Consider the following 27515-nt stretch of genomic DNA (forward strand, 5'->3'; position numbering starts at 1 on the left):
TTCATAAGAATTGGTTTTATTTGCTCAGCAGGATGTCCGAATCTGTAGGATGATGGAGTGCCTTTTAAAAGAGTTTTAGGGGGAATTCCCTGGCGGTCCAGTGGTTAGTACTTGGCACTTTTACTGCCGAGGGCCGGGTTCCATCCCTGGTCAGGGAACTCAGATCCCACAAGCCGCACAGCGTGGCCAAAGGAAAAAATAATAAATAAGAAAGCTTAGTAAAAGTAAGAGTTTTAGGACTCGAACGAGTCTAGCTGTGATTCTGCCGAGTTAGGACTGTAGTAGCTCCTAACATTTCTTCTTGTTTAGCGAAGGATCAGAGGGGAGGTAGAGCATGGGGTGGGGCGTGAGGGCAATACTTGGGCTTAGTCTTGAGTGTAAGTGTTGGGTGGGAAAGACTGATAAAACGTGCAGGAGTGACGGAGCGTGGCAGGGGGTCCGTGAATAGGCCTTGATGGATGGCGGAGTCCGAGTGTGTCCTGGGAGACGTAGCCAAGCCGGAGCTTTCAAAGGCAGCTTGGAGTTGACAGTTGGGGAACTTCTGTATCATAGTTTGGAGTTCAGATTTTATTCCAGGGAGATAGAAAAGCATAGAGAGCTTTAACCAGGGGCAGAAGAGGGCCAAAAATGACCCATTTACTTTTTGTGGAAAGCTCATTTTGACAGTGAAATAGAGAATGGATGGAAGGCTAGAGGCCGAAAGTTGATTCCTTCTTTCTTTCCATCCGTTCAGCTCCCCATCAATCCTGTTCCTCTATCCTCCTGTCTCGTCACCCAGCAAACAGACATTACTGAGCGCTTGGTTCTGGGAACAAGCTCTATAATCAGATAGGCCTACGTTTGATTAGGCCTCTCCAGCCACTTACCCATGTGTGTGACCCTGGGCAAACTACTTAATCTGTCAGTCGTTCAATTTAGCACCTGAAAAACAGGACTGGTAATATCCATTAATACTTCACAGTTCGGTGGGAAGATTAAATGAGAGAATGCCTTAATAAATGCTTGCCACTGTGCCAGGAATTCATAAGCACTGCTAAACTTCTAGCTGTTTGTATTAATATTAGCAGGTTGGAGGTGCAGATTTGGGAGCTGTCGTGATCCTGGGGGTTGTTAAAGCCGTGGGTGTGCACTAGAATGAGACTCGCTTCAGGCGTTAGCTGAGCTCATACTACTTACAGAGCGTCCCGTTGAGCAGGGAGGAGGCTCCGAGGTGTGCGCCCAGGAGCGTGAAGGTCTTCACTTTAACACCAGTGAAGTGTTAAACACCAAAGTGTTAAATGCTTTGGTCAGTTCAGTGGTGGAAGTTTACAGAAGCTTTTTGGAGAAGGTGGGGTTTGACATGGGTCTTAAAGGATGAACAGGACTCCACTGGGTACATATGAAGGGAGAGGGCGCTTCACGCACAAGTGGTGAGCCGTTGGGAAGGGAGGGGGCAGGGGAAGAAGAATGTGTATTAAGAAAACCAGGGGAAGATAAGTAGGAGGAGAAGATGGGCACCCTTTGAGCGAGTACAAGGAGAAAGTATTGAGATCTAGGGAAGTGTCAAATTATTTTCAGTAGAGAGCTTTGAATTCTATTCTGAGGATTTTGGACTTTAATAGGAACGCTAGTAGGGGGCAGAAAGATAGTATCAGGCTTTTATTTAGAAAGATTCAAGGACAGAGGTGTGAATGGGCATGAAAGAGGAAAGGAGAGGAGAAAACTACTTAGAAGGTTATTAGAAAAGTCTAGGCCGGAGGCGTTGAGAGCTTGAACTCAGAGCCCTGGGGGTGGAAGGGAAGGATGGGTTATGGGAGCTTTAGGGAAATGGAATTGATGGGATTCAGTGGCTCACTTTTTGTGGGGTGAGATGCAAGAGATGGGCTTGCAGCTTGAGAGACTAGGAAATGAGGATGCCACGGAGATTGGGCAGTAGTGGGAGGCGGCTTGGGAGGAAAGACGGCAAACTCAGTTTGGAGCATCTGAGGTGCTCGTGAGACAAGTTTGGAGGAAATGTCACGGTGGCAACAGGTTGCTGGGCTGAAGCTAACAGGACCAGAAGCAGGTAGAGGAGTCCTCTGCTTCCAGGCATAGTTGAAGTCATGGAAAACAGGAAATGGCTCAGGTGGTGAAGGGCCCACCTTTGGGGAAGGACTAAATTTCAGGTGGAGGGACAAGGGAGGAGCCAGCTGCTGAGACAGCAAGAGGAATAGAAGAGAGAGGTGTGCGTCATCAGGGAGAAGGGGAGAGATTTTCAAGAGCAACACGAATCTACAGCCTTATAAGCACAGAGAGGAAAATGGCACGTGGTAGTATAAGTTGTCTGTTGACTGAAGTGTTGAAAGCAGAGTTTTTGGTACCCGTCGGGTGGCACATGGAGGGTCAGCGGATGTGGGGTCACTAGGCGGGGAGAACATCTCCTAGACACGTCGACCACGAGCGCCCAGATTCACGCGGTTTTGGATAGTTGGGGTGAGTTTCCTCCCGGTTGGAATTTTTTGCCTACCCTTTGCTCGAATCTTTCCTCAACAGGCAGTTTTCTCAGGGATTCAGAGTTTGAGGAAGGATAAAGGGAGCTCCTTTCTATTCCTGGGTCTGGAATCACCATGTGTGAGGATGTCCCTTATCTCGGGAAAAGACAGGAGCCCAGCTGTGCGTTCGCGTGTCCGAGACAGGCGTGCACTTGGTGTCATCCACACCCTTGCTCTCGCTTCTCTGAGCAAACTAGTTGAGGTGAGGGGCAGAGGTCCTGGCTGTCCTTCCAGTGAGGCAGTGCCAGGAGACGGCTTCAGCCCTGGAGTGTTTGGCCGTGGGTTGCGATTGGCCCGAGAGAGGGGGCGGGGCCGCCCCCAGAGAGGTGAGCGCCTGATTCTGTTCCTCGGCCCATCCCGAGGCCCCCAGCCCCCACCCCCGGAGGGGTCCCAGGAGCCACTTGCTGCTCTTCGAAGGCTCAGCTCTTCCAACCGAGGGAGAAGAACGTAATTTCCTTTGTCCAGGGTTTGGCTGGAGATGGTCATAGATGAGTTCAGAAGTCGGAGACGATGAGGATGTTGGCGGTGGGGTGAGAACTTGAAGAGCCGCTTTCTGAATCACAGTTGTTGTTGGTATTATAACTGAGTTTCCAAATTCAAATTCTGTTTGGGGATGAAGCAAAACATTCGGCCTTAGTGTCCCCATACGCCCTCTGGTCACATTTGGCTTCCTTTACTCTGGTCTCCTTTTGTTTCTTCTCTCCATCCGTTTCCTTCCAAAAGTCAGAGCACTGCCCTCGCCCCACTGCTGCCCTCCTCCCGCACTTGCTGGTTTGGGCCTTTGGGCTTCCTTCCTTTTCTCTCTGCCAAGGATCCCCAGGTGGAAGGTTCTGCTGAAAGGGGCGTGGTTTTCATTGCAGATGGGTCCAGTGGGACATCTGAGGTTGCAGCTGGATCTTCATGCAAATGGTAGTGTTCCCTGCCCTGCACTCCACTCGCTGAGGGAAGGTGGGGATGCAGCTTCCCAGGGTGCTTCCTGGGGCCCTGACAGCCTCGCATCCATCCGGCTGTGCCCAGAGCCCCGAGCCTGCCCTGACTGCCCTGTGCCAGGCCTTGGGCTTTTCATCCCCTCCCCGCATGCTGCTTTGGCTTTCCAGTCTCACGTGGGCTTTCCTTCCCGTTTCCCGTCTCTTTCCTCCATAACCTTTCCTTCCCCCGTCTCTTTCCTTCCTCCATTCTCTCAGAGCAAAGCAAACACCTGTTAGAACTTAACTGCACTTAATTTTCCTCTCCTCTTCCTTTCTTCATCTCCTCTAGTCCATTAAGAACACAAGCTAAATATTTACACAGTTTTATAAGCCTTGACGTGAGGGGATTTGGTACGGTGGGATGTACGAGGTACCTTTTGCAAGTGAATTCCAAGCCCTCTGTGATCAGAGGACGCTTGATTCTCTCTGCCACGCGCTGGTCTTATGGCACTCGTCATTACTACCTTGGTGGAATGATTTAAGGACCCAGTGAAATAATATGTTGTGAATGCTTTGGAAAGTGGGATTATTTTTGTTATTTTTATGGGCAAATATCTCCAAAACCAAATGCAGAAACTGGATTTTGCAGCATGTACAAAATGAGCTGATAGTACTGATATCACCTCTGATGAGCCTTTCAGATCTTAAATTCCGTGTTCCCTAGACAGTTCTTGGCATATAATGGGGGGGCGGGGGTGTCCTGACAGTGTCTGATGGATGGATGGACAGACAGATGGTCGGATGGATGGCTGGGTGAACGAATCTCTCCATGTCTAATTGCCCTACTTACCCCTCCTATTGCTATTTCCATTTCACGTGGACACCACCGCCCCCTCCTGGCCAGCAGCAGTATTATGGTGCAGCAAGTCCATAGCTGGGCCCTTTGCTCCCTATTTCTCCCCAGCCCCGAACCCTGGCTCCCTGAGCTGGCTCGTTGGGACCCGTCTTTGGCCTTCAGTCACTGACTGCTTGTCTTTCCTCCCCCTCCCTCTCCACCCCGCCCCCTCTCTCTGTCTGCCCCTGCAGCACTGCCAGTAACTCCAACCGCAGCACGCCGGCCTGCTCCCCCATCCTCCGGAAGCGGTCTCGCTCGCCACCCCCTCAGAACCCGGACGGAGACAGCATGGTGGAGAAGGGCTCAGACCACTCCTCGGACAAGTCCCCGTCCACGCCGGAGCAGGGCGTGCAGCGCAGCTGCCCCTCGCAGTCCGGCCGCAGCGGTGGCAAGAACTCCAAGGTGAGCCAGACCCCACCGGGGACTCTGTCCTTGCTCATTGGCTGGCTGCAGGGAAGCTGGCACTGGGGGGACAGTGAGGCAGAGAACCCCGTCATCCAGGGACCTGACGTGGTTGGCCGGCCCCTAGTGTCCCAGAGGTAGCCTTGATTCAGTGAGGCGAGGCGGGGCCGGCAGGGGAGAGAGACCCTAGTTAAATTGTATCGTCTCAGCTAAGCACTCCGAGAGCGCCCCGGGAGCTGGAAAAATGGCTCCGCAATGACCGTTATCTCTCTTTAGGGGCTAGGGAGCCTCACGGGCCTTGAGACTTGGTGGAGAGGTGCTCTGGGGGTCAGGAGGGGTCATCTGTTTAGCCCTGCTACCTTTTCCAAATTTGGGGTGGAAGGGAACTTTATTTGGGACAACTGTAGTGCCAGGAAGGGAGTCCTCAGGGAAGGTTGCGGAATGCCGTTTTAACCTCCGCCCTGGCCATCACCCTGCCTGACCTTTGGTAATAACCTACTTGGTACTCATCTGGCCAAGAGGACGGTGACAGGGCTCTCCATCCCTCCCAAGTGTGTCAGAGTTGCCACCTGAGCCCCGGGCCTTTGCCTAAGGAGGGGCATAAGATAAGCCCTGGGTACCTGGCTACTTATGGTTCCCAGAGACTTTCTTCTCCCCCACCCCCTTAGTCCTTTGGGAAGCAGGAGATGTCTTTGCCTAGATGCTCCTTTAAGAGCTTCTCTTACCTGCTGGACTCACAGGCCCTGGGAAGGGGAGGGGACCCCGGGAGGCTCGGGAGCTGGCTTCCCACCTGAATTTGTCGTTTGATTTCTTGTTCTTCCTCTTCTTCCCCCCCCCCATCTCCCAAATACCTTCTTTGCATGCATGGTCTTAGTCTCACAAGCGCCTCTCAAAAGTAAGCCATCTTTTGTCTCTGTCTTCGGTCTCCCCTCCGGTGTTGGACTGTCTGTAGTGCTCCGCACCCCTCCCTCTTCCCTCGCCCATCTTGGCCCATGCGTCTCGCTTGGCCCCTTTCCCAGAAGGGCCAGCCCCACTGCCCCTGGCAGGCTGGCTGAGGTCACTGAGCGGACCATTCCCACTGCACCCGGAGTCGGAGACCAGACCCGCCCCCCACCCCCGTGTCTCTGCCTGCGCCCCAAACACTGCCTCGGCTGGGCATCTGTTCCCTACTTTCCTGGAACCATCTAGAAGCAGAGTCCTGCCAGGGCTTAGTCTCATTCCTTTGGGGAAGGGAGCCCCCCCCGCCCCCCCTCACCGTGATCTGGTGGGGCTGCAGGTCCTGATACCCCCTTGTACCTGCTCTGGTGGGCGATTCCTGATTCCCCAGGTGAGCTGATTGAGGGTCACGAATTCCCTTACACGAGTTCCCTGGTGCAGTAGAGCGACCCCAGGAGCTCGCCCTGGCCCGCTCCTTCCCTCCGCTTGCCCGCTGAGAGCTGCTCAGCCTGAGCGCCCCTTAATGCTTCCACCCGCCCTCCAGCCTGGGGCTCGTGGTGTTCTTAGGATCCTGGCTGGTGACCAGAGGAGAAGTCTTCTCTCACAGGGCGTGGCACCAGCCCCGGGAGGTCGTGGACGTTGAGAGCTGTTCTGCTCAGGCCCTGCACAGATGCAACCAGGTCAGGGAGCCCGTGCCAGAGTCTGCCCAGGACCCCAGGATTTCAGAGGCCTGAGGAGAACTTGGAGGGAATGGAGGGTGAATAATAGGTGTTTTACAACAGTAGCGGGGCTCAGGAAATGATACCCACGCGGGAAGGGGGTGGCTACAGCCTGCAGAAGAGAGAGCTGGGGGGTGACTTAATCATAGTCTCAAGCCTCTGTAAGGGTGTCGGGGAGGAGCAGGGTTCAACAGCTGTTCTGGTTACTGAGGGATGAGCGAGTGGCTACAGGGCTAATCCTACAGTCTGTGACCTTCAGGCTAAAAACTCATCTTAGCTCTGAGGATTTTAAACCACCAGCTGCTGGCTGTGGGCAGGGCAGGAGGAGCTCTGCCTGCCCCGAGGAGGCCCCCAGGAGTCCCCTGTGGGTTCGGGGGGCTCGGCAGGTGCAGGCCTTTTGGGGACGGGGTTTGGAGATGACCTCCGTCAGCCCCTCCTGAGCCCCTCATGCCTCTGGCTGGGGAGAGGGCAGATGCGGCGGGACAGGGCATCCAGTTATTCCATGTCTCTGCCTCTGCCCACAGTGTTTACGCATTTTTCCATCCTAAGCTCAAGCTCTAAGCTTCCTTACCCTCTTACCCCTGTGCCTAGCAAGGCCCTCAGTGAGCAGAGCAATACTTATCTATGGTCTACAGCACGGAAGTCAGCACTTAACGGAGCGCCTCTTTTGGTCAGGTGATGGGTTGAGGGGAGTAGCCAATGGTGAGGATTTTTTAAAAACCCTAAATGGTAGGTCTTCCTTAAGAAAGGAGTATGAAGACCAGGTTCCCACCCCCAGGCAGCGTCTAGTCTGGGAAGGGAGGTAAGAAACACAGATTATCCTGATTATTTGTGTCCAGATTATCCACAAACCTAACCTGACCTTCAGAACCACATGAGCAGTTGGGATGCTCGATGAAGTCGGAGGCGGGAGAGCTCACGTCGGAGGCGGGGAGCGGGTGCACGGAACCAGGCTGGAACTCCCAGTGGGATTGTGGAGGGGCAGAACGAGGCATCAGGAAGAGACCAAGAGCTGAGCGTGAGCCCAGAGTGCACCTCAGCCCCTTTGCTAAGGAGCTGAAGAGGGAGGTGACTGGTGGGGTCCAGGTTTTCTTTCCCCACGAAGAGCTTGGGTGAGGCGGTGCCTGAACCCATCAGCCACAGACTGAGGTCCATCCTCTCCCCAGCCGTGACCATCGTCACCGACCGACAGCACAGCAGTTAACAAGGACTGACTTGTGGCGGGGAGGGCGGCCTGCCACCCCAGGCGGACGTGGTGGCAGCCGTGGTTGGTCTGGGAAGTGTGCGTGCGGGACAGAGAAGACACACGAGGACCAGTGTAGGAATTAGGCTCTGCGCGGTCAGGGCCCGGAGCAGGGAGCGAGGGAGAGCTGCAGGGGTGAGGTGAGCAGAGGGAGGGGAGTCTTGTGGTGGGGATACCCCTCCCCCGGTGGAGCCTTTTCTCAGGTTGACCGAATGCAACCACAGCGAGGGGTCTGGTGGCCAGAGCTACTGCCACTGTTCTCACAGCCAGGCCACCTTGCTCCCTGCATCCTGTGCGCTAGAGGAGGTGACCTCATATTTTTCAGGCCGGCTGGAGAGTGCCGCCACTTCTCCCTGAAGCCAGGCCTCGCTCACAGTGTCTGCCTGCCCTTCTCTTGCGCCCCCATTTCCTCGTGTGTTAGTACACTGGGGTTGGACGAGGTAGCTAGTGAGGCCCCGCTCCTGTGACTCTGCAGCTGTCCTGCTGAGGCGGGCCCTAACCCCGGCCAGCCCTGCCGAGAGCCCTGGGCCAGACGTCAAGGCCCAGGTCTATTCCAGGACCCCTTAGTTTGTGCCACCGCCCAGCTTCCGCTCTGTAGTGCTGGCTTGTGGCCGCCAGGGGGAGCCCGCAGCCGTTTCCTGCTCCGCCAGCTCTGGAACCAGGCGCTGCGGTGCGGGGAGCCCAGGCAGGTCCTTGCTTGGCCCCCGCGTTGTGCCACCCCGCGCTGGGTGTACGGTGTCGTGGGCTCTGTGGCTCTGGCATGCCTTTTCCCCTTTGACTCTCTCCCTGTTGTTCAATCCTAATTTTTGTGGTTTCCTTTCCAGTATGACAGACTTAACCTGATCAAAGTAAGAAATTGTTCTTTCCCCCCAACTCCTCTAACTAGCGCTCCTCCGTCCCTCCTCTGCCCACACCCCATCTTCCAGACTCCCGGGCCTTTGCACTGGGGGGATGTGTAAGGAACTTGTCTGTTTCCAGGGGCCTTGGAGTCCCATAGGTGCTTGCTCCTCAGACCTCGGCGAGGAGTTTAGAAACCTGCTCAGCTCAGCCCTGTCCCAGCAGCTCTGCCTTTGGGCGGTTTTCCTGACTCCGTCCTCCCGCTTTGCCCAAATCCACTTATCACCTGTCAGAAAGCCCTCGCCCCACTCCCTCGTTCTGTTCTTCCCTTGCCTGTGGCCCTCTCTGCACAGGAGGACATTTTCAAGAACCCACCAGGACAGAGACTTCACGAGTGCCACTGGACACCCCTCTCACCCTCCGGGGCCACCGCTCCCTGGCCTCCCTGCCCCGTGAGCTGGGCCCTTCCGGTCCAGCAGCTCCTCCAGGACTCAGTCCTGGAAAGCGGAGCCACGGAGATCAAACTGAGTTCAGGGAGACTCACACCCACATGGCTGTTCCCAGGGGCTGCCGTGGATTTGGCCGGAGGGCTGGACACCCTCAGTGGTGATGGGTAACAAGCTGCCCACAGAGCGCTGGATCGGGGCAGAGTCTCAGGCTGAGGGACAGAAGTCCTCGCTCTGTGTGTCTGACATTGCAGTACTTGTGAACACGTATTTACACAAGCAAGTAACCCACACAAAGGTATCGCACAGCTAGTCAGAGGTGGGCCCAGGTTCCCTGGTGCAGGCTCTTTGTCACTCTGAAGCCCTTTTTCCAAACAGATCCAGAAGGGCCGTGCATCTGTGCGGCAGTGCACGAAACTCTCCTTCTTCCATTCACTCGAGTTAGGAGGGGGAGGCTAAGTAAAGGATCAAATTCCTGCTGCCCCCTTTCCTCCGAGGGTCTCACGTGGAGGCCAGGACGGTGAGGTGAGCAGCTGGGGGCGGGTACAGAGAGTCTTCTCAGCCGTGGAGCAGGTGTCTGATGACCTGGCTTTGGTTTGATGAAACGCGGGCGAACTGCGGGTGCTTGAGGCCGGCAGCTTCTAGAGCATGCTTTTCCACTCTGAGAGAGGTGTTTTCATGGATACCTGTACAGCCTCGTGCCCTGTGATCTCAGAATGAGGACCCAAGAGTTAAGATGTTCTAAGGCGCAGGGTAGAGTCCGCTGCAGCCTCCTTGCCCCATCCAGCTCCTCCAGAATGACTAGAGGCTAACTTGCAGTCCACGATTCCCATTCTCCCTCAGTGGTGGGATAGTTGGCTTTGAATATTTGGATTTGGCCCCTTACCTGCCAGGCCCTCTGGATTGGAGGAGAAGATGAGGCTGTGGTGGGAATATGTGACTTCCGGATGGGGCCGTGGTGACAGCCTTTGTTGGGAAACGACCAAGGAGAGCATCATGCAGAGGAGGATTGAGCACCTGCCTTGCCACCTGCCCCCTGGCCAGTGAGATAGGGTGTGAGGTTGAAACAAAGCCACTCAGAGGCAGCACCACCCACGCCTGTCCTTCGTCTGCTGACATGCTTCCTCTTCAGAGTGAAGGTGAAGGTCTCTACAGAGTTCTTCCGGATGGGAGAGCCAGCGAGGGGGGCGCTCGCACGCCCAGGCCTTCGCCACTGCAGTCACCCTCACCCTCTCCAGACACCGCACAGCAGACCTCCTGAGATCAACACCTGCCTTCTTCCCTTAGGAGTAGGGACCCTGTAAGACCAGGTGGGCGGGATAAAGGTTGCCAAGGGTGCCCACGATCCACACCTCTGCGTATGCAGCCATAGCTCGCAGAGCCTGCCGTTGGGTTCCAGGCCACCACAGCGAAGCAGACGTTACAGTAAAGCAAGTCACGTGGATATTTTGATTTCCCAGAGCATGTGAAAGTTACGTTCACACTGTGCTATAGTCTGTCGAGTATACAATAGCATTATGTCTACAAAAGGCAGTGTACACTTAAATTATCATTAAAAATACAATTTTAAATTAAGTGAAAAATAATGGATGCTCTTGGGAAAATGGTGTCAGTAGACTTGCTTGACACCCTATTGCCACAAACCTGCGGTTTGTAAAAAATGCAATATCTATGAAGCGTAGTAAAACGAGGTGTGCCTATAGTTAAGATGTGGACCCATAGGCAAAGCTTCCTTCTACCCAGTGATTCTCCTCCTGAATTATACACCCTTGGCAAGCATTTTAAAACTGAAAATACCCCAGCCCCAGTCTACCCAATCTAAACCTGTTGTGTCAGCCCCTGAAGGGATGGGGCAGGGGTGTGCGTGTGCGAGTACGTGTGTGTGTGTGTGTGTGTGTGTCTCTGTCTGTCTTCCAAGTGGGATGTGTATGTATAAAGGACTCCTGGCCAGTGAGATGGGAGATAGACTAGGCCATCCTCTTAGCCATCCCTCCTCTTTCCCTAAAAAACTTTGTTACCTTTGCTCAGGGCTGGGAATGGAGAGCACCTGAATTCTGGAGTCGGGATGGACCAGGGTTTGTTGGTATTGAATTTTAACCCCATGAAGTCGGGAAGGACCTTTAGCAATTATGTGCTTCAGCCTTCCCCCCAACACACAGCCCCCAACCACTCCTTGGCCACTGTCACTTACGTGATCAGCCAGTTGGGCAGAAGGAGGAATTTACTGAGTTGGAGGGAAGTTTCTAGGCAGTCCCTTGACTCCCAGACACCAGAGGGTCCCACCCTGCCTTGCAGGGGGGCCGACTTGGGTGGACGGCTGCGTTGGTCTCTGTGGGTACTTTGCTTCTGATCAGGGCCCATTGGGGACTGGGTCTCGGATGCCTGCAGTGCATCCCTCGCCCCCATCAGAAGAACCTTGTGATGGGGCCTGCTCCCTTCCGGCCGAGCTCTAGCTGGTGCTGCGCTGCCTGCCATCCCAGCCGCGGGGGCTTCCAGCATGGACCGCTCCCTGGGCCTCCTTTCGGGAGCTGTCTTGAGAAAGGAGGACCCCCACCCCGAGCAACAACACGGGGAGCCTTCAGCTGCCTTGGGGTTCCTCCTCCCCGCCCGCCCTCTGCTGTCTGTGTAACCTTCCCTCTGGAGCCAGGAATGCGCTGGCCGTTCCCGCCGTGTCTCGCTGACTAACGTTGCTTCTCTTACTTTGTTTTTTCAGAAAAGCCAGAGCTGGTATAACGTAAGTATCCCTTTTCTCTGCTTGTTGGCTTCGTGCAAGGCGGGTGGGGGGTGGCCGTGCTCGGGGGATGGAGGCATGGGGGGCGCAGCGTGGCTTCCCTGTGGGCTCGGGCAAACTTAGGGGCCTAGCAAGGTGGGCTTTTCCCCTGACCAGACCCCCTCCTTCAAAAACCAGACACCGTGATTCTCTTCTGTAGCACGACAGGACTGCTGGTGAAGGAGGGTTCGATTCCCGGAGACCAAGCAGGGATGGGCTGCCTCATCCCCCCGCTAGCATCCCGACAAGGGCCCTCCAGCCCTGACGGAGGAGACCGGGCTGGGGAGGCATTCCAAGGCCAGACAGAACTCTGGGACGGGACAGTCCTGGGGCCTAAACTTAGGGCCGAGGTTTCCTCCCCTTAACCGAGACATTTCGGGGGAAAAGCAGTCAGACAAGTTGCCCGTTTGTAGCGAGGCTGTGTCTCATGTAACGGAATGTGACTTCTGTCCCTGGGTCCCCCCAGTAGCCCCACGGGCACACTCCTCCCAGAACACATCCCCGGCTCTGGGGTCGTCCCTGCGGTGTCCAGCCAGGTGCTCCTACGCGGAAGCCGGTCGTGGAGTAAGCGGTCCCTGCAGAGGCCACATCCTCTGGGTCACAGAGCCGGGGCCACAGGGTTTTGAACTTTTCCCGTGAAGAGCAGCTGGCTGAAGTCTCAGCAGCCTGCCCGGTCGTGCGCCGGCCTCTGCGGCTACACAGTGGGTGGGCGGGCAGCCGTGGCCCGGTCTCAGGTCACTGTCTTTCATCCCTGAGCTTGCTGTTGCCTGTGCTTGACCCTGATGGTCACGTGGACGCATCCTCCCCGCTCCCCTAACACCAGGCCCTGCTGCAGCAGGTCGCGTGGACTTGGAGAAGGTGCCGGAGCGGGCGCCTGGGAGACGGGCGTTGAGGACGCTCTGGCGAGGGGGAGCGGCAGGAGGAGGGGGGAGGGGCTTGGGTTTAACGCAGGGACTTGGGCCGGAATTGCTGTGTGGAGGGTGCTTTCCCACAGGGCTCAGCGGTTCCCCACAGTCAAGCACATGTCCATCAGCCCCGTGGCTTCCCACCTCCTGCTGCTCAGGGGACCAAGCAGAAGTAGGGTTGATGGATCCCAGCCTTAGCCTCACCCAGCACAGGCAAGGCAGAGGTTGGTGGGCTGTGCTGGCAGGAGGGGAGTTGAGGGCTTAGGTGGCCTGTGGGTGGGAGAAGCCGGACTTCAGCCCCTCAGCCGCCCTCGGACCCACAGTGGTCTTCACCTGGGCTTGTGGCCTCCCCGTGGCTTAGAGCTGACATCCTGGAGGGGAGAGGAGCTCCTGTGTGGGAGGACGTAGAGGGGATGGAGAATGCTTTCCTGGGAGTGGGTGGGGCCTCCAGCATCCTTTCCGTCACGAAATCTTCTACCCTCCCGAGGGGTACTGTAAAATCAGTGCCTCAAAGGGGAACAGGGAACACGTGGCTGCAGACCCAGGGGACAATTAAATCGACCAGATTTGGACGGGCAGGTCCTCAGCCTTGCTGCCCGTCTCCACCCTCTCCCTCTTATCTACTCCTTTCCTTTCCTCTTTCCAGCAAGCTTTTCTGTTCCGTCTCACGTTTCCTTCCCTTGAATCCTTGCCTACCCTTTCCTCGCTGACTCCCCCATTTTCTTTTCTCCACCTCCGTTTGCTGCTCTCCTTTCTAACTTTCCTTCTCCGGGCTGGCTTTCTCTCCCTCTCTGGTTCTAGCAGGTTTACTCCCCCCCGCCCCCACCCCACTTTTCCCCTCCTTTCACTCCTAATTTCTCCCTCAGCCCCACAGAGGAGAACTGGCGTCTGAGCCCTCAGCAGAGCAACAGGCTAGAAATAAATGCTGCCGCTTGGCTGGACGGTGGTGGTAGGCCAGCTGCCACATGGGGCCAGAGGCCAGGCGTTCTGATGGCAGATAAGTGACAGACAGAGGAGCCCGGCATGGCCGAGCGCTGCTTCCTGGTGGATTCCACCTGCAGCGGAGACGTGCTGGAACAGCCCGCCCTCACTCGCTCCGTAAATCTCCTTATACAGTCGTTCTCCAGAACCCACCGGGTTCCCAGGCCTTTCCTGCCCTCACCCTCCATTAATCCTAGGCTGTCTCCCTTCACACTCCACCCCTCACCCCAGATGGATTCCAGAGACACTGACTCTCCACCCAGCACAAATCATTAACTCACAGAGGCCAAGTGCACAAGGGGCTCTGCTGAGCAGCGTTCAGAGATGCCCTCCCGGCCTCCCGCGCTCACACTGGGGCTCCTTCTGGGAGCTCAGCCATACCAGACATGGGGCCCATCCACAAATGTGTTCCTGCTGCCCTCCTGCTTCCCCTGCTCCCCGATTCAGGGTTGCCAGGCACACGTGGCCCCTTGTGTCTGCCACCCGGCCCCGGGGTGCTGCCTTCTTCCTGGTCCTGCCGGACTGCCACTGTGGACAGCCTGACTTGTGGGCGGAACAGGGAGCAGAATGGACCAGCGTCGGGGAGGGAGAGAGAAATGGCGGGTGGGCCTTGGGAGGCAGCGGCAGAAGCTGAGCAGATGGGAGGGAAGCTGCGAGGCACAGGGGTCTCCAGCCGGCCTGAGCCACAGATGTCAGGGGCTGTGTCTAGTGCATCTCGGCATGTTTTCTTTACGTGTTTTCACGTCCGGAGGGTCATCAGCTGCCACAGTGGGTAGAGCTCTAGAGAGGCCGGCTTCAAGCAGCACCGGGACCCCCCTCTTCCAAGTAAAACCCTGCTCTCGTCCTGAGGCTGGTGCCCCAGCTCTGGGCTGGTCCACCCCTGGGTGTCTGTGGAGGAAGCAAGATGCTGTGTGTTCACACAGTGGCACCCCCGTGGACGCCCACTCTGATGGTACCAGTGCGCTTCTCCGTGGGCACCGCCTGAGCGTGGCTGTGCCCCTAGGCTGGGTGCTCTGACTCCACTGGGAAGCCAGGTCCTGGGAGTTCCCTTGCCTGAGCTCAGAACCACCTGAGTCCGTGCCCACGGGTGTGTGGTACCCCCGTCCTCGGGGGCCTGCGCTCCTGCGGTATGCTGTGTGTGTGTGTGTCAGCGCTCGTGCGCAGAGGCCCCATCAGGAAACTTCAGTTCATCGCCCGCACTCCCTAGCACTGCCCCCCCAGTCCATTCCTGGTTTCTCAGGAGACCCTTGCCCTGCCCCTGTTGCTGTGACCTGGTTCTCTGTTTTCCCTTGATCTGCTCGGTCCTCCTACCTCACCCCTCTGTTGGCCTAGGGGGTTGGACTTTGACCATCAGGAAGGCTACCCCGTGTCTCCTTCTCAGCTCTGCGACAGCCCTCTCTGATCTGCTGGTGGCTCTCCAGCTATGCTGCTGCCTGAGGCTCCATCGCTGGCACTGGACATCCTTCCGATAAGCAAAGGCTCTCCCCAGCCCTAGGGACAGTTAGAAATGCCTGGCCGGATTCAGGACAGGGAGGGTCAGCACGTGCTTGCCGACTGTTGCGAGAACATCTCAGGCCCACTGGAGTGGCCTGGCTCTGATGTGAGAGGAAGCCCCGCCAGCCCCGCCCTGTCCCTCCCCAGCCTCCCCCTCCACCTGCCTCTCTTCTGCATTTTACTTTTACCTATTTAGCCAGGGAGGAACTGTCACCATGATGACAAACCATCTTGGCCTTTATAAAGCGTGGGTTCCACGGAGGGAGGTGGCTGGACCCCAGGGACACGGGGAAGGACTGAGGCAAGAGCCTCTGGTCTCCAGCCAGGGATATTCAGGTCAAGAGTGGGGTTTGAAGGCCGGGCCATCTGCCTGAGTCCCTGCCAGGCCTCATCACATCTACTGCCCCTGAACCCCCCTTTGACTACCCCAGTTTTATTAGTCAAGGCCCCCAGCTTGGGGGATACACAGGTGGAAGGATGAGCAGAAACAGGGGGCCAAGGGGAGAGTTAGGGGCCAGAGGGGTGCAATCTGCTCCCCAAAGATGGCCCCACTGGACGCAGCGGGCTCTCGCATCCTGGATGAAGGCAAGTCACAGAAGACTTTTCCCCGGTGCTCCAGGTGGACAAAGGTGCTTCCTCACCTGCCTCACCTCTTTCCTGGAGGGTCAGTCATCTCCGTGGCAACCTAGGGAAAGGAAGGTTTCTGAGGTCAGAGGATGGGAGCCCAGACGCTGGCGGCTGCCCTGAGACTTTAGGGCTCAAGTGGCCTGCTGGTCCCCGTTGGGAATGCTGGCCGTCCAGTGGGGAAGAGGGATGGTGCCGGCCCTGTGGAATGACCAGGCAGGCCTGGCAGACATACTATTGAACAAGAGGACGAAGCTTTGTAGGAATGAAATTCAAATGATGGGGGACAATGAGGAAAGTGGGAGTGAGCACTGAAAGGCATCGCTGAGGACACCTTGGCAGCCCGTTTTTTTTTTTTTTTTTCGGGGACGGCCTCTGCTTCCTCTGCCTCCATCCAGCTTCCCTCTGTTATTTACCCATGGACCCCCGTGCCCCCGTCTTAACTATCTCCAGAGCGGCCCCGTCTCCAGGTGAGACCACTTCCTGTCCCGCTCCGCTCCGCCTTTCTCTGTTACCTACGCTCTCTCCCACTCACCTCTCTCCTTCCTTTGCTGGGTCACCTCCCCCGTCTCCACTGCCCCTTATCCCAGATCTGGCTCCTCCCTACCCAGATCTGGTTGAAAGTCCAGCGTCTCCTTTGAGGGTCTCCATTGGTTTCTTCCTAGGTGAGGCCAATGTGTCACCAAGATCCATCTGTTTTTCTCCTGGACTCCTCCACCCTCTCCCTCCCGCTGCTCTATCCAGGGAGGGGTACCACTTGGTCCCAGCTCCCAGTGTTTGCCGTGGAGTTAATGTTTAGCCTGGGGCCAGTTCCCTCTCCCCAGGCCGGAAGTTGCCCGCTGCCCTGCCCGGTGAGGGGCGTAGGAGACAAAGGCTGAGAGCACTGAGACTCATCTCCAGGGCTTATCTTTCTGGGTGTGTCCTGCCCCTGACTCACCGCATCGGACCCCAAACAGTCATCCCCTTATCTGGCCGCAGCAATACTCAAGTGTTTCCAGGGAACTTCTGTAAGGATTCAGCCCTTTTGGGTCCCGGCACTGCCTAGATCGTGGGGTCTGCTGAGGCCCAGGGTAGAAGCATTCCGGTCACCCTGGAAAACGGAATTGCTGACTTCTCCTCCCCCACTCCTGATGGTGGGGCTGATGCAGGGCGGAGAGAAGCTCGGATATATGGCTTGGAGAGTGTTGGCAGGGACTGGGTGCTGAGGGCCCGTGCCTAGAGGAGCGGGGATGTGTGGATGTGTACACACACGATGCTGTGTAAACTGGGAGAGTGTAAGAGGCGCAGAAGGAATGCATTCATGTGCTAAGTAGTTTCTGAGCGGCGGAGACTTGAAACCCACCATACCAGGTGCTGGAGAAGATAGTTGGGGGCGTTAGCTGCTTCCTGGAGAAGATGGTAGTCTGGGAGAGGAATCGCCCTGCGCGATAGATGGGCGGAGGCGGTGGCTGCGTCCGAGGTGTGCACAGTGAGACGCGAACAGGAGTTCGGGGGAGGACTCAGGCTCTCCCTCCAACACGACTTAACTGGGAGACCGCAGGTTCCTCTGAAGCACAATTCTGGGGGTTGGGAGTCAGGAATCTATACTTTTAATACGCTGGTTAGATCATTTTTAAGTACGGTACAGTTTGAGCGTTACTGCATCAAATACCGGTAGCTGAGACTCCTAGGACAAAGGCAACGTTCTCCCTCTTGTGCAGCCTGGAAACCCTCCTGACAAGGCGGGCAGAACTGGGGAGGGCGAGGGAGGTGCCCCGTTGGTCTCCAGAGTCTGACATTTCCTGGGAATCCAATCTTCCCGGCCCCAGTGCTGTCTGACCTCTGCCCCAGCTTCTCTTTCTAGAGCCCTTCTTGCCCTCATTGGCCTGGCTCTCTTTCCTCTCCAGAGGGCTCAGCTTCCTTGCAGCCTGTCTGTCTCCTTTGGAGCTGGCCCAGATTCTCTGCTCTTAGCATGGTGCCTTGGCCCTCAAGGTTTGAGAGGCTGAGTGGGTGCCCTCCCGGCGTCCCTGGGAAGGAAGGCCACACACCTGGGAGCTGTTGGCGTCAGCTTCTCCCCACCGGCACATCTGAAACAGGATGAGTTAAACTTCCAAGTCTCCTGTTGCTGCTGCTGCTACGGGGGAGTTGGTGGATGGATGGGCCAGTGAGGGAGAGCGTGTCTCCAAGAAGTCCCTGGCTGTTCAGGTCTCACATTTCAGATTTCATCACAACAGCAGTGCCCCTGGCACCTCCTCCCCTCCCTTCCCCGACACAGAGCCTTGGCCAGCTACTTTCCATTGCAGGAAACATCTGCTGGGGAGGCCAGGCTAGGCCGGGGGTTACTGGAGGACGTTGGCCGGTACCATCACCCAGATCCTGTAACTCGAAGCGTGTGTAGGGCTCCGGCCCTGCCCGCCCGCCCGCCCTGCCTCCCCCCACCCCCCTCCTGCCACGGGCGATTCTAACAAAGAAGTTGTTTGCTGGTCAGCCGAGAGGAGCGCGTCTGGGAGGAAAGGGGGTGTGGGGGGAGCAGGCCCTGGTGCCCCAGCCAGCGGTGGCCACGCTGCCTGGGTGAGGACCGTGAGTCACAGCGACCAGTGCCCGCCCAGAGCAGCGACTGCACGTTGAACAGGCTGCCTTACGGGACGGGCCAGACAGAGCTGGGGAGTTGGGCGTCTGTCCTCCCTGGAGTTTCAGACCAGCCGTGAGCCACTGTACTTACTGTGTGTGAGTAACGGTGGGGCGGGACTCTGGCGGCCCTGTGCACCTGCCCCGTCCTCCGCGTCCTGGCCGCAGCTGGCCCCTCGGAGCGGCTGTCCACGCTGACCCGGAGGAGGAGCCCCCTCACGTCCCATCTGGGTCCCCCGCAGCCTGGAGACCTGCCACGCTGGGAGCCGAGTGCGATGAGGCAGAGCCCGGCCCCTGGAGACTCTGGCCAGCCCGCCTGAGAACCTTGCTGACCGCACCCTCCCACCCGTGAGGCTCTGCGCCGGGAACCGGGCTCTAGGGGCACCAGGGGGGCCAGCGAGGGTCACACAGACCCGCTGCCGAGGAGCCAGAGGCCACCTCTCTGCGTCCAGCCCCGGCGAGACTGACTGGTTCATCCTGTGGGGACGGTGGGGGGGGTCGGAGTTCGAGGACCGGGATGGAATCTCTCACGGAATCGGGGGTCCTCTGGAGCCTCCTGCTGGAGCAGGACAGCCAGCCCCTGCAGCGGCGCCTGGAGAAACTGACGGATGGACCTGCCGGCGCGGAACTCTGCTGCCGGCCCGGGTCTGAGGAAATCCCAGCCGTGAGTGCGCATCCTCACTTCTCTGCGCCGTGTGACAGGTCTGCTGCGCCCTTGTCGTTCTCCACCTGGCCCTGCTCCCTGAGAGGGCCCCGGGTTTGACAAGCCTTGGACCAGAAGTCTTTGGCCATTTAAAATGAAAATAGGTGAGCCGTGCCTCCCCTTCGGAGGAGACGGCTTTAAGAGCACGAGGGCGCCAGGGAGAGAGGGTCACAGTCTCCCGGGACAAGAAGGTAGATGGTGGCGGGGCCAACTAAGATCTCTGTACTTTAGACTCTGGGAGGCGAGCCTGCCTACCTTCCACACTGGCAGCCTGCTCGAATCAGGGCAGTGACTTGCGGGCCTGGGTTAAGGAGTTCCTACACCCCGCCGAGGCAGCCCTCGCAGAACTGGCTGACTTCTGAGGTCAGGGCTGGATGGGCTCTCCCCTCCCCATAGCCACAGCTTTGTTCCGAGGGGAGGAGAGGCGGCTCCCTCTGTTTGCCTCTGGGTTGGAGATGAGGGCCAGACTCCCTGCGCCTGCATCTCTGTCCACGTCTGAGTCTTCACTGGATGTGAGAGGAGCAGGGGTGACAGAGCACCACGGAGGGAACATTTAGAAAGGGGAGGACTTCCAGGCTGCAGGCAATTGGATGCCTGATGTCCACTTTCAACTGAAGGGGGTCTGGGGCCACCTGGTAGGCTGGTCCTCAGGCTGATACTGGAACTTTAAGACTGACTTGACTGATACAGCTTTTTAAAAAATTGTGGGGTTTCCCCGGCGGTCCAGTGGTTAGGGCTGTGCGCTTTCACTGCCAAGGCCTGGGTTTGATCCCTGGTCGGGGAACTAAGATACCGTAAACCACATGGCGTGGCCAAAAAAAAGAGAAAGAAGTATGGTAAAATACACATAACATAAAATTTACCATCTTAGGTATTTCTAAATATATATTTCAGTAGTGTTAAGTATGTTCGCATTGTTGTACACCCAATTTCCAGAACTTGCAAAACTGAAACTATACCCCCACCCCAAAAAAGCCCCAGTTGCAGGCATGGAAGGCTAGTGGGGGCCCCACGCGTAAGTGAACACCTCATCCACAAGAGGGTGTGCTCAGCTGGGGCATCCCTGTTGCTTCCTTCTTGGCGCAAGGATCCTGAGGCAGTGCAGAGTGATGGCTCAGACCCAGAGCTGTGGACCACACTGCCCGCCCGGTTCATATTCCACACTCGCATTTAGTAACCACGTGCCTTGGGCAAGTTGCTTAACCTCTCTGCACCTCAGCTTCCTCGCGTCTAAAACGGGATCGTAAAAACGACCCTGTGGTCAGGTGAGAGGATGTTGTGAAGGGCTTATGATAGTGTTTGAGGCAGGGTCATATCTCACTCCATGTTAGCTCTGCAAGGTCGGTTAGACATAATTAGGAACTTCCTGACAGTCAGGTGCTCAGGCAGGGTTTTCAGTGTGTGGACTCTGTTCTGTGAGGCCAGGGGGCCACTGAGATTGGATACCTCCGTATCAGTTTGATGGGTCTGAGGAATGTTGTCTTCTGAGGTCTTTTCTAGCCGTAGAAGTCACGGGATGGGCTGGCTTCCAGACATTCCCTCCCAATGACCCCGATACTTGGTTCAAACATATGGTCGGTGAGTTCTGAAGTTTGGGATTCTACAGCATATCTGTTGCTTTGGGGAAGGTAGCAGAGGGTCCACTTGCACATACAAAACTCATTTTATAAATAAATAAGCCAAAACAAGAGTTTAAATGTCAAATTAACTATGGACAAAGTAGTTGAAAGCACTCCTCTTCTTTCTCTCTTACCTGGAAAACCGCCCCCAAACTGAAGTCATGTGTTTTCTCTCCTCCAACTTCCTGAGATCCTCCTGTTCCCTCTGACACAGGTAGTCACCGAGCTGAGGTAGTCAGTGCCTGCTGCCAGGGTGGTCAGGCCGCAGCCTCAGCTGTCTCACGGGCCGTTAGCTTTGCAGAAAGCCAAGAAACGAACAGTGCAGAGTTCACTCCATTGTGAACTCCAGCTGTATGCCAGTGGATTCCCAGGGAAGTGGGTGAGAAAGTGTAAATGGCCAAGACCCATCTGTCAGCAACAGCAGGACGGTTTGTCTACCTGCGTGTGTTCCTGGCATAAGTAGGTCAACAAGTCACCTGGGTGGAGTGCACGTGTCTCTGTCACGAGGCCTGGCCCTTCCCAGGTTGTGCGCTTGTCTTCGTGTATCATCCTTGGGTGCCTTTCACTTACGGGCACACGATTGATTGTAAGCTTGGAAAGAGCAGGATTCCTGTCTGTTCAACTGGTTCATGGAATTTCCAAGAAGGATTCATTAAGGCAGTTGATGGGTTTGAGTTTTCACTGAGGCACCGAAACGCTAGGTGTGGGTTCAGGGGTGTCTGGCAGCACAGGTGATGGTGGGAGGTGAGCACAGAACCACGGATCGAGACTTCTGCTAACTGACCAGCCAGAGGACTTTGGGCAGGAACTTCTCTCCGGGCTTAGTTTCCTCATTGGTAACGTAAGGTTTGGATTAGATCGTCTTCTAAGGGAATGTGAGGGAGTGAAGTTTGGGTACCTCAAGTTGCCAGCTATGTTTTTTTGTTTTTATTTATTTATTTTTGGCTGCTTTGGGTCTTTGTTGCTACGCGCGGGCTTTCTCTAGTTGCGGCGAGCGGGGGCTACTCTTCGTTGTGGTGCGCGGGCTTCTCATTGCGGTGGCTTCTCTTGTTGCGGAGCACGGGCTCTAGGCGCGCAGGCTCAGTAGTTGTGGCGCATGGGCTTTGTTGCTCCGCGGCATGTGGGATCTTCCCAGACCAGGGCTCAAACCCGTGTCCCCTGCATTGGCAGGCGGATTCTTAACCACTGCACCACCAGGGAAGCCCGCAAGATATGCTTTTAAATTCCCTACTTGTGTGCTTTTTTTTTTTTTAGTACTAGTTTGTTTGTTTGTTTTGCAGTACGCGGGCCTCTCGCTGCTGTGGCCTCTCCCGCTGCGGAGCACAGGCTCCGGACGCGCAGGCTCAGCGGCCATGGCTTACGGGCCCAGCCGCTCCGCGGCATGTGGGGTCTTCCCGTACCGGGGCACGAACCCGTGTCCCCTACATCGGCAGGCAGACTCTCATCCACTGTGCCACCAGGGAAGCCCTAGTACTAGTTTTATGGGGTTTTTTTTTTTAGTCCACTCTTTGTAAAGGTGTAATTCCTCGCTCCACCCCCACCAGTTTTATTGAGCTATAATTGACATAACATTGTACTAGTCTTATGTTTCATGATTTCTTTTTTCCAATCATGAAGTTCAGACACAGCCAAGTGCTAACTGTGTTACTCGTAATGACAGCTTCTTCTGAGGGCTACACTGGGCACCGTCATATCCTGGGTCCTGCCGGGGGGTGGGGGTGGGGGTCCCCTTGGTCCCCTTGGTCCCCTTAGTCCCCTTGGGCCTGCTTCACTGTCACCGTGGTGCTTCCTGCTGTCAGAGGCAGAACAGCAATAGCCCAGGGCTGTCCCTCCTCCCTTTGTCCACTTGGGATGTTGTGTGGGCCCTGCTTAGTATGTTTGACATTTTCTCACTGATGGACACTGGGTATAAAGCCTTCTGCAGCATCAAATTCTCTCCACCATGTTTTTCCATACCAAGCCCCCTTTGCCTGACTCCTGGGGTCTCTGGCGCAACAGAGCCTCAGCTTTGCCTTGAAACATGCAAGCAGGTCCTCCTCCCACACCTTCCTCCCCAGCCCGTGAACCTGGGAACATCCTGCTAACCTTGGCCATTGTCACGCAGGTGTTAAGCCCCACTTACAAGCAGAGAAATGAAGACTTCAGAAAGCTCTTTAAGCAACTTCCAGACACGGAGCGCCTCATCGTTGGTGAGCTGGGTGACCTGCGTGTGGGGGCAGGAAGGCAATCAGGCTGCTTCTGAGTACAGGTTCCCCAAGTAAGAGCATCTGTCTGGGAATAGGGAGCGAGGATGTCCAGGGAGCTGGCCCCAGCGGTGGGGACTCAGGGCTGAGCCCCACTTGCGTGATGGCCTCCAGAGAGCCCGGCCTGGGAGGCGTCGCTGCCACTCTTGTCCCTGCAGATGGCCCGGCGGAGGAGAGGCTGGGGAAGTTGTGGAGGGGGAGGGGCATTGGTTGAATTGTATCGGCCTTTTCGTCCTCTAACGTAGTTCACATCCTTCTCCTGCCTGATCAGGAGATGCCAGGGACTCCCTTGGCCGCTAGACTAGTGTTTCACACACCTAGTCCGTGGTGGGCTGTTGGGCTTCCCGGGGCTGTTGGGGGATGGCTTGCCTGATGGTACTGGTTTGCCGGGAACGCTCCCTGTCCCTGAGCTCCGTCCCCCATTCTACCACAGATTACTCCTGTGCACTCCAAAGAGACATTCTTCTTCAGGGCCGACTCTACCTCTCTGAAAACTGGATCTGCTTCTACAGCAACATCTTCCGCTGGGAAACTCTGGTAAAGACCTGGGGCTTGCTCCCTGAGGCTGTCCCCCTGGGCTGTGGCTGCGGAAGCTGCCCTCACTTTTGTCCTTTGGTCGATTTCAAACTCTGCCCAAGCCTTTGCATAATTCACAAAAGCACGTGCCTGAATCTTGAAGGATGTATCTCTCTACCATGCCTTCCCCTCCCTCCTCCTCGGGTGAGCATTTGATTTGGGGGAAGTGCAGGTAAGTATTTGGCAGGAGTCACCACGGAGGCAGAAGTGTAGGGTAAAACGGGCACTGGCCTTGGGACTCAAGAGAACGGGCTTGTACTTTCCGGTTCTGCAGCCAATAGCTGTGTGATTTTAGGCTAGTCCTTTATTTGCCTTGTTTCCTAATCTTATAAAATAAAGTGAGAAAAGACAGACTAGATGACTCTAAGGTCCCATCCAGTGCCAGTGTTCTGTGTTTCTGTAAGTGGCAAATCGTGATGGGACCTCTGCACATTTGTCAGGCTGTGTAGAAATGAGAAAGCAAAGCTCGTTGGACCAAGAATCAAGAGAACCTTGGGCGAGGCTCACCGTGTGGCGTCTGAAATAAGGGGCCAAACCAGGTGATCTCTAAGGAGGTCCCTTCCAGGTTTAGAAGTATGCAGCCTGTGATCTGATTTCCTCTGTCTGAACTGGTGCCCTGTGAACACTCTTTGCCTGACTCTATTAATATGCCTCTTCTTGCTTGTTACGCATTCTCTGTTTCTGTGCGGATGCCAGCTGACCGTTCGTTTGAAAGACATCTGCTCCATGACTAAAGAAAAAACAGCCCGCCTCATTCCCAATGCCATCCAAGTTTGCACGGACTCGGAAAAGGTAAGTAGAGCCTGATCCTGGACTTTCTGTTCCCCCAAACCCCAGTCCCCCTACTGCTGGATTTCTGCCCTTCAGTGGCACGAATATGGAGGCCAGTAGGATTGGGGTGAGAGGTGGTAAGGTGATGCAGATTACGGGAGCCACCTCCGTGGTGGGCAGGGCGCTTGGGGTCTGAGCAGGGGGCGAGGTGGAGGGGCAGAACACTGGACTTGGAGCCAGAACACCTGAATTAGAGTCCCGTGGCTGTAGGTACATTATGTAACCTCTCTGAGCCCCAGTTTGTAAATGTAAAGCGGAGCCGGCAATGCCTATTTAACAGTCTGAAATGACCTCACACACTTGAAAACACTAAATTGCAAAGTGCTATACAAATGTCAGCTGTATCATCCTATAGCAGGACAGCTCATCGGGAGGGATGAGGCGTCTGACAGGAGACAGACTGTCCATATCGTCAGCATGGGGAAAATGTGGTAGATAAAATTGAGAGCGGAGGAAACACTGTGATCTTTGACCTTTAACCAGAGCCTGAAGACTGATGGCTTCGGGGCTGGGGCTGGACTGAACGCAGGTCTGCAGTGCCCTTGAACTCAGGCGCTTCAGAGGCAAGAACCCTGAGGCTTAGGGGTCCGATAGCCTTTGCTTTGAATTCTGTCTCTGGCATGAAGCAGCTTTGCGATTGCAGAGGTCACCTAACCTCGCCAGCCGGTTTCTCTTTATTAAGGATTAGCAGTTATGTTTATTTCCCAAAGCTTCTGTGTGGTTTAAATGAAGGAGCATTTGTGAAGCACCTGGAATGTGTTCAGTAAAATCTGGTTCTCTGTCGCTTTCTTCCCGCACATTATAAAAGGTCCCCACGAATGTGTAAGCTCCATAAGAGCTTTCTGTTTTGTTTGTTACTGTGCCCAAAACATGTAGAAGAGTGTGTGCACACGTATTAGTGTGTGTACGTGTAGAAGAGTGCACACACTAATATTCAAGTATTTGCTGAATTGGTGAATCAAAGGGTGAGTGGGTTAGTGGGTTTGCCTTCTCCTTCCCTTGGGCTGGTTCCCAGCTCACCACTCGCCCAGTCCGTGTACGTAGGCGCAGGAAGTTTTTTATGGAGGTGAGAACTTCAAACCAGAAAGAGAACCACTGACGAAAGTGTGGGTGGACATTGAAGGACATGGAGACAGTGCGGACTCAGAGGGCCCAGGGCCCTGGTCCCTGGTGTGCTGACCCCGTTCACTACAGAGCCCCTGTGCTGTGATCACGGGTGACTGAGAGTCCACAGTATTTGAGGATGGACTCAGGAGCCTTTCTTAAAGGAAGGAGTACCGTGTCTCCATTCACTATACTGTAAGTCTTAACAGACGCTTCTTGCCATTTTCTCGTTCAATCCAGCACTTTTTCACTTCATTTGGGGCCCGGGATAGGACGTATATGATGATGTTCCGGCTCTGGCAGAACGCTCTCCTGGAAAAGGTGAGTCCCGCCCAGCTCCTTCAGCCTCAGGATGCACACCCACCTAGAATGTTCTTTCCGCTTGGGTGGGGGTCCACTGGAGTGATTGCTCTTACTGTGACATTGGCCTGCTCCAAAGAAGCCCATGTCTCTCCTGGTTCTGGAAGTCCTCCAGGCTCGCGGTAACATATCCTCCACTGCTGGTGACCCAGGTGCTGAGAGTAGCACATCCTCTCATGTGAACAGCTTCACTGCCGCCTGGAGCAAGGCCCTGTTGACAGGGCAGTGCACTCCCGCTGTTTTAAAACGCACCGGGGTTTGTTTTAATCAGGCGCGGTAAGACGCCCAGACACAGAAATGACTGTCATGAAGGATGAGGTTTTTATACTCACAGATCCCTAGAAGCAGAGGCCCCAGCATGCCAGCCAGGGCCACACGGGGAAGCTCGAGGTCAGACAGGAGGCAGGGAGAGTGAGGGGGAAGCGGGGCAAGAGCCTTCATTGCAGGTTTTCATGGGAAAGGATGAGTGAGGCGGGGGGAGCTGGCCAAGCCGCTCACTGGACTGGCTAGTTTGAATGTTTCACTGGGCTTCAGGGTAGAGAGACCGTCTCCAGAGAGACTGTCCCGGGGTAATTAGTGCGAGAGAGTATTGGCCTGGTATGTAAGAGCTAGAAAAACAAGGTGGTTCGGTGTGTGGGCTTTGGCTTGGCCGGTTTACATAGGGAAGGTAGTCTCCCTGGCAGGGTGAGTCTATCTCTAGGAATTAGCTAGCCCTGCAAGGGGCAGGCCTTCCCCAGTCAGCAAGACCTCAGATGCTAGAGCATCAAAAATACGGAAAATAGGACTGGGAGTTTGGGATTAGCAGATGCAAAGTCTTGTATACAGAATGGATAAACAACAAGGTCCTGCTGTATAGCATAGGGAACTATATTCAATACCCTGTGATGAACCATGCGGAAAAGAATATGAAAAAGAAAGCATAGGTATGTATATATGTATATAACTGAATCTATATACATATGTATATGTATACCTGAATCACTTTGCTGTACAGCAGAAATGAACACAACATTGTGAGCCAGCTATACTTCAATAGAATAAGTTTTAAGGAAATGCAGAAAATAGGAAGATAGAGTTAACACAGCCACCGGTTGATCACCTGGATGAAGGGGACACTGTGGGAGATGCAGATGGAGACGTGGCTGTGCAGCCTGTGCACGCAGATGCCGGGGGTGTTGAGAAACAGCCTCCCAGCCAGGGAAGGAGACCTGGGGGAACAATTATGTAATATAATTATATAATATTGTAATTACAATTATATATGTGACTTGTATGTATTTAAATTTATGTGTGTATCCACCTTGACTCTAGCCCAAACTTATTACTGTCTAAAGAAAATTAAATAGATTTGTTATTTAGAGTTTCTTCTAACCTGGAAGTCTGTAGCCTTCGTGTAAATCCTGGTAACTTATCCTGAGTTGATCGTCTACCTTTGTTAGCCGTGGATAACGGTAAACTGAGAAATGCGTTTGAGTCTCCATTGGCAGGTCTGAATTTTCAGCTCACAACCACTGTCATTTGTAACTAAGACAGAGGGTCATCCATGTGGTTCGCAAAAACTCACAAAATCACGTCAGAATTCTGCCTGATGAGCAGGGTCTGCTTTTTGTGTTTGGCCTGGCTACGGTCAGACAAGCTGAGCCTGGTGGGGCTGGTCAGGGAAGGCTGCGTGGAGCAGGTGAATTGTGGAGAAGGGGAGGGCGTGGATTGGCAGAGACGCGGATGTGTCCCGGGCAGGGTGGATGGTGTATGTAAAGGCTGCTGGGAGGAGGGAGGAGGTCCAGGTACAGAAGCAGGTGCCT

The 27515-nt window shown here is 55.4% G+C and overlaps 1 protein-coding gene and 1 long non-coding RNA gene across 3 annotated transcripts in view; one reads left to right on the forward strand and one right to left on the reverse strand.

The window, feature by feature from the left end:
- Positions 1-27515, forward strand: part of GRAMD1B (GRAM domain containing 1B) — a 177160-nt gene that overhangs the window by 125296 nt on the left and 24349 nt on the right. Inside the window, exons 3-9 of one of the 2 annotated variants that reach the window (XM_060160638.1) lie at positions 4505-4715; positions 5590-5610; positions 11610-11630; positions 22704-22788; positions 23276-23379; positions 24115-24210; positions 25594-25674. In XM_060160638.1, the coding sequence (XP_060016621.1) occupies positions 4505-4715; positions 5590-5610; positions 11610-11630; positions 22704-22788; positions 23276-23379; positions 24115-24210; positions 25594-25674 (619 nt within the window). The remainder of the gene's footprint in view (positions 1-4504; positions 4716-5589; positions 5611-11609; positions 11631-22703; positions 22789-23275; positions 23380-24114; positions 24211-25593; positions 25675-27515) is intronic. The other variant, XM_060160639.1, reaches the window with a different exon arrangement.
- LOC132526396 (uncharacterized) lies at positions 15460-19179 on the reverse strand. The gene is made up of 2 exons (XR_009542552.1): positions 18372-19179; positions 15460-15731 (listed from the first exon to the last, which is right to left on the reverse strand). It is a non-coding gene; the product is annotated as an uncharacterized LOC132526396 (long non-coding RNA).

This window comes from Lagenorhynchus albirostris, chromosome 9 (genome assembly GCF_949774975.1).
Source record: "Lagenorhynchus albirostris chromosome 9, mLagAlb1.1, whole genome shotgun sequence".
In the NCBI taxonomy this organism is placed as follows: domain Eukaryota; kingdom Metazoa; phylum Chordata; class Mammalia; order Artiodactyla; family Delphinidae; genus Lagenorhynchus; species Lagenorhynchus albirostris.